This window comes from Megalops cyprinoides, chromosome 9, assembly GCF_013368585.1.
Source record: "Megalops cyprinoides isolate fMegCyp1 chromosome 9, fMegCyp1.pri, whole genome shotgun sequence".
NCBI lineage: Eukaryota > Metazoa > Chordata > Actinopteri > Elopiformes > Megalopidae > Megalops > Megalops cyprinoides.
Genome location: NC_050591.1, coordinates 28,980,719 through 28,986,863, shown reverse-complemented (window position 1 = coordinate 28,986,863; position 6,145 = coordinate 28,980,719). Strand labels below are relative to the sequence as shown.

Sequence of the window (6,145 nt, the reverse complement as noted above, 5' to 3'; positions counted from 1 at the left end):
CTATACATTTTAATCAGATGATGTGCACCAGAATCTGCCCCTTGGTGCTCATGAGGATTTAATAATTCAGTCTGCGGTGGAAATATACAGAGATAATGGTGGCATATTAGAAACACATAAACTAAAATAGAATGAGGTGGCCATGATGAACTGGATGTGAAATAAATGACCTTGTTCGTCGCACAATAAAGTAACTTTTTCTGAATAAGAATGGAGTTTCTAGTATTTCTGGTAGTGAAAATCAGACTGAAAAACTGGTGTCTGGGTACCTGAATCTGTCCTACTGATTATCTCCCTCACTGGTGATTTCTTTCCATTAATTATACACAGATAGCTGAAGATTATACACAGATGATAATAAAACTAAGTTGGTATATTTTAAGCAGGATTTAAAAGTTTGTTTCCTGCCTCCCCTACCAAATGTGCTGTGGGCCACCAGTGACTAGCATGTTTTTTTTTATTTTTTTAATAAATACACTAGTATAAAATGAAACATTATAAAAGCAAATGAGAATTCACAATTGGCTCTTAAAATAATTGGTCAAATGAAACAAACAGCTTGTTTCTATTTTAAAGCTTAATAATAATGGTTTATTATGACAAATGAGCATCATAGTTCACTCAATGTGGGTCAAGAATGACTGACCCTTGAAAAATACTGATGTAAGCAGAATTATGTCATTCTAATCATTTGCACTGACCCCTAAGCACTTCAAGGTGGTCATTTGAAATCTTAACAATCTTGTCTTTGTGAACAAAGTTACGGCTTTGCACAACCAACTTGCATACCAAAAGGTATAACTACGGTCCCTATCTTCCAAAAAGACACACACATACTTGCAAAGCATTTCAAAATCTTTTGAAATTAAATAAAATGTAAAAAATAAAATCAACAGATATGTATTAATAAATTTAGTAGTTACACAATATATACATGCCTTGTGCGAGAAGAAAAAAAAAACATTCACATCCTTTTTTTTTTAAATATGAGCAATGACAAATGACAGAAGTGAAAAAGATTTATAGAACATTTCGGATAGATAAATTGGCTAATATACAAATTTTAAGGTTTAAGGGATCCCAAAGTCTGACAACAATTTTCACTAGTAACCACATTTAGCAAACATAATATACAGCTGTATCAACAAGGGGGCATAATTATCATAAAAAGATGATTTTCTTTTTTTCATTTCAAACATTCCATTTAAATACTGAATGATTTGCTAATCAAATTAAAGTCTTTCATTAGATTTAGTCAGAGAGAGCCAATTCTCAATCTCTTATCTGAATAATGTATGAATGACTTTGACTCACTTCGAATCCTGAGACAGTCCATTGGTTCATAAAGTAATGTTTCAACATATAATTTTGTGCTTTTGTATTTCATACATTTTTATATGAAACTTAGGGGGAATAAAGACTAAGCTAAACAGTGCAGAAATATACAGACAAAACAGGGAATGGATGAGCAGTACATTAATAGCATATAAGATAATATAATCAATATTATTGTGCTAGTTTAATTAATTCTTCTTCTTGATGTTCACATATTTACACAGATTTTAGTACATTTCTATGATTGATTCATGGGTTACCATTATTATAGCATATCTTAGGTGAGCAATTCTATCTATTTCCCTATCTTACAATAACTTACAACCAACTTCACCCACCTGAATTGGGGAGATTAGGGTGGGGGTGTTGGTGGTGTTAGAAAGCAGAATTAATATCTTAGCCAGATCATTTTTGTAAATATTTTCCCACAACTCCGAGTTTCTGTTTTCACGAAACCAACCTTACTTCTCGCCAGGCTCATTACCATGGCAACACATCCAGGATCACCTGCTCCACAGCGGGGTAACTCAAGGTTTACCTACCTGTGTGTATAAATACACACTGCCCCAACCAATCAAATCATATTTTCTCATGTTCTGAAAAAATGACATTTCCTTGATAGAGACCCCATTGACGCTGTGGCTGGAGACTGTAAATAAACACTATGACTGTAACTATTGAATGCTTTCATATTCTTTTGATGGAAAGAGCAAATACATTAGTTAGAGAATAAAAGCGTGGCTCACCAAAAACAAAAAAAAACTATCTACATATTTAGCTGCAGTAGACAACAACAGAGGACATAGAATCCAGCCAGGATCTCTACATTGTTGTAATTTGCATGTGAGCCTTGACAATTTGCTTTTTGCGTGTATGATATGGTAAGATAGAACACATTTATCTGCTAACAATGTAATATTACAGTATATCTTCTAAAATTACCATTCTGCAGTTTGAGTAATATGTGTGTACAGTTGTACTGTAAAGTGAATCAGTTGCAACACTACATTACTATGTACACATCATTGTATTTTTATGAAGAAGGTGTGCATTGAGTATATTTAAATCTCTGAAATTGTATTACTGTAATACACATCTTTACAACATGCTCAGTGGTTGCTTGCTGTATATGACTACATTTTTCAGATAATCTCCTCTATTCTGCCAAATCATGTTGTTTTGCATTAACAAAACTATGCACTTTTTTTCGTAATATCCCTCATTAAATTAACCATGCCAGTCTGGACATACCTCTTTTATACTCCTTGCCTTCCCTTAAATCCCTTTCCAATCTGTGATCTCTATGCCTTTAAAGGTTTGACATGTGCTTGCACTTAAGGCGATTCACAAGTCAGGTTTGAGTTTAACTTGATCATACTTGCATTTAAGAGGTGTCCTGAAATATCCAACCAATCTGAGTCAGGCTAGGTCAAACCAGACTACTTGAAAACCTTTGCATAACCCTGGTCTCTCATCATTCGATTTACATCACCTTCCATTCCAGTATTTTAAAATCTGCAATGACTTTGTTCAGATCTAAAATAATTATACACTTCATACTGTAGAATATAATTTAGTACTCAATTTAAAATTTTTTAGTGATATTGGCATACCTGATGTTTTTCTACTCCACTAGTCACATTTCCTAGAAGTTGAATTCATCATTCTTCCTTCTTCTCATAATAATAATGATAATGATAATAATAATAAAAGCAAAGTCCTTTACAACAGTTACATTAAGCATTGACTAAAATTCTATTGAGGTCTGTATATTTAGGCACTGTGAAGACATGTCAAAAGAATGGGATGCCAGGGTGAGTGGTTAGGCTCTAAATGGCTCTAGAGGTTTTCCTTTACTACACAATGTGAATAGAAAGAGGCAACATCTTCAGCTGCTAGTTGGTGGTACAAATTGGCCTTGATTAAAACAAAAATGAACTTTCGAGAGGGAAGAAAAATGAAGGAAAAGAAAAGGGGAGAGGATAAAGGAGCAGGCCAACATTGTGACGACTTGAATAGGAAATGAGCTTCTGCTGCCAACCAGTTTCTATGTAAAACATTTTTGAAAGGCTAAAAAGAGAGCCGGGGTTTTAAATGAAGTACTCTTTTTTTTCCTCTGCATGTGCCTGGTTTCCTTCGGCGTTGATGATGGCTGTGTCTGCATCAGGGGCGTCCTCTGCTCCTTTGGCCTCATTCGTTAAGTAGGTCCCTGTTCACATGACACAGACACACAAAGAAATAAAAAAAGACAAAGCAATATGCTCAAGATGGCCATTCTGGTTGGCATTTGGGCTGTGGCACTGACTTTGTTATATGGGGTGACCAGGGCTTTATGATATATGAGCAGTGGATCAGGGATAAAGAAAAAGAAACAACCTATAACAGGAAATTTTTGTGACAAATGGTTTTTGGCTATTGTGGCAGTTATACTCTACATAGCAATGCTCATAACTGAATTCCTTCTTGTCGTGTTTCTAGTGTAAGTTGCATTCTGGAGCCACTAAGAATTTGTTCATCATGCACTTAAAATTCAAAGTGTTTCTCTAGCATTGGCAAATTTAAATATCACACTGAAGATTCAAGCATGGGAAAGTGTGGGCTGCCACTTCTGTTATCTAAAGGTAATTTTCCACTTGGACTTTTGGCTTCATGCAGGGCTAAAAACAGCCCCTCTTAATTGTTGTACTCTGTTGTACATTGCACTAACATCTGGATTCTGTTTACATTGTAGCATCACGAGCACAGCAAATTTGTCTCTGCACTACCACCAAGTGAGCTCCCATGCTACGTATAGAATATCTTTGGTTTTAAAAATACACTAGAGTTCATTTATCCAACTGTGCATTACTGAATCAGAATCACGCTTTGGCTCCACCTCCCCTTTTTTCTGCAAACACAAGAACATGTCAAAAAATGGTGAACAGCTCTCTGCTTCCACTGTCAGGCAGTAGTCTAGTTTTGTCTATACGCATATTGCATGTACAGTTACCGTACCCTTAGTATAAAGAAAGCAGACATACATATTTTCAGTGAGTGGTCTAGCTGGAGTCTGGCGACATGCTCAAGTTGTGTTCTGAGATATAGATACTAGTGGTGTATCTGTTGAAAGTGTAAAATTAAGTGACACAGGAAACATTTTTACAATAAAACAAATTAATTCAGAGCCAATGACTTGTGCCACATATGTCTGGCAGACCTGGCATAACTGGATCCCATGCCATTGTACCTAAGGAGGTGGTTTTGAAAATCGATTAGATATTTTTATTTTTATGTTTTCTTTACTCAAGAGAGGAAAAAAAGTATGATTTTAAAAGCCAAATCAGTCAAATATTACCAAATCAACATCAAAGCCAAGTTTAAAATGATGGTGTAAAGATATGCATAAGATCAGTACCCTCATACATAGATACCTTGGTTTAGACTGAGTGATGCATGGATCTGCTAGTCTTTGTGTTTATAGATGTGTTGATCTAGTCACATGTGCATGTTATCAGAAAATAATTTCTAATTGACATCAAAACACAAATACAGAAATTTATGTTAGGATTGTGTTTACTTTCACATATTGATTTGTAAAGGAACTATGCCAAGTATTACACTAGCCACATTCAAATTGAATGCCAGTTTTGGTATTTACTCTTGAACAGTCTGAGGTGAGAATTAACACCTAGATGTTAACATCAGAATCTGAAGAGAACTGTGAAGTTTCATTTGTAAGAAAGATCTAAAAGTTGGCTGTTAAGGTAGTTGTAGCAATGGACTTACTGTACAAGACGTGAAACTGAAAACCCCTGCAAAGTTCAAATCCTTCAAAGTATATGCCTGTTAAATTTCCTGATGCATGGAATGAATGGTAAGGAGAAATATACAGAGTGACAAGGTGATGAGTTTTCCATCAAGAGGGAAAACTTACTGGTCAAATGTATTAGTCCTACCTTTATGCCTAGCCAGATATCGTCCAAGTACAATGATCAAACACAAGGTGATGAAAACAACTACAGCGACTACTCCCCCAATTACAGCATGGTCAGGTCCAGTCTGTTCCAGAGCATTGGGATCTACAGTGAGAGAGAGAGTGAGAGAGAGAAAGAGAGAAAGAGCAAGAGAGAGAGAGAGAGAGAGAGAAAGGCACTGTTACCTACTGATTTACTGTTTGAGATACCATGTCATCACATTATGTTCCACACAGCCGATGTATAATATTTACAAGACAGTAATGAAAAATCAAAGCCACTAGCATGATACTCGAGAGGAGAATAAAAGCACTCAAAGCAGTTTGACTCGAGAGGAAGACAAAAAAGCAAAAAAAAAAAAAACCCAGGGAGGGTCACTGAATTATTGACTGGCCCCCTGAAGTTTTCAAGCAACTGAACAAGACAGTGATGGAGGAAAATAAATAAAACATTAAATGGGAAAGATGAATAAAACCATATAAAAATTATATTTACATATAATATTTTTCAAATCCAAAAAATGTTCAAGTCACTTGCTGGTGAAATTTTTCTACCACGAAATGGCCAAACCCTGGGCCAATCCCTGACTCTGGAGCCAAGAGACAGGGAATGTGAAGATGGTTCTCTTGTGTACAAACTGCACCTGTGCTGTGCTGGTTACGTCCTGTTGTGTTAAGCCTGCTTTCCTAACAGCTGTCCCTGAAGAAAATCAGCCTCCATACTCTGTTTGTGATGTGCTTACATTTTCTTCTGTACCTCTCTCAAGGGGACAGAATATGAGAATGATGGGGTTTACTCTGTTGCTTTATTTTAAGTACAAGATTGTGTGACAAGATTTCTCTGTTTTTCATCTCTCC

At 35.8% G+C, this 6,145-nt stretch overlaps 1 protein-coding gene across 2 annotated transcripts in view; it reads right to left on the bottom strand.

The window, feature by feature from the left end:
* Positions 1–3,103: 3,103 nt before the first annotated feature.
* The window catches only part of LOC118783563 (cell adhesion molecule 2-like), a 310,327-nt gene continuing 307,285 nt past the window's right edge, over positions 3,104–6,145 (bottom strand). For both annotated transcript variants that reach the window (XM_036537490.1, XM_036537492.1), the window contains 2 exons: positions 5,271–5,393; positions 3,104–3,544 (listed from right to left, as the gene is read on the bottom strand). In XM_036537490.1, the coding sequence (XP_036393383.1) occupies positions 3,426–3,544; positions 5,271–5,393 (242 nt within the window). In that variant the 3' untranslated portion in view covers positions 3,104–3,425. The remainder of the gene's footprint in view (positions 3,545–5,270; positions 5,394–6,145) is intronic.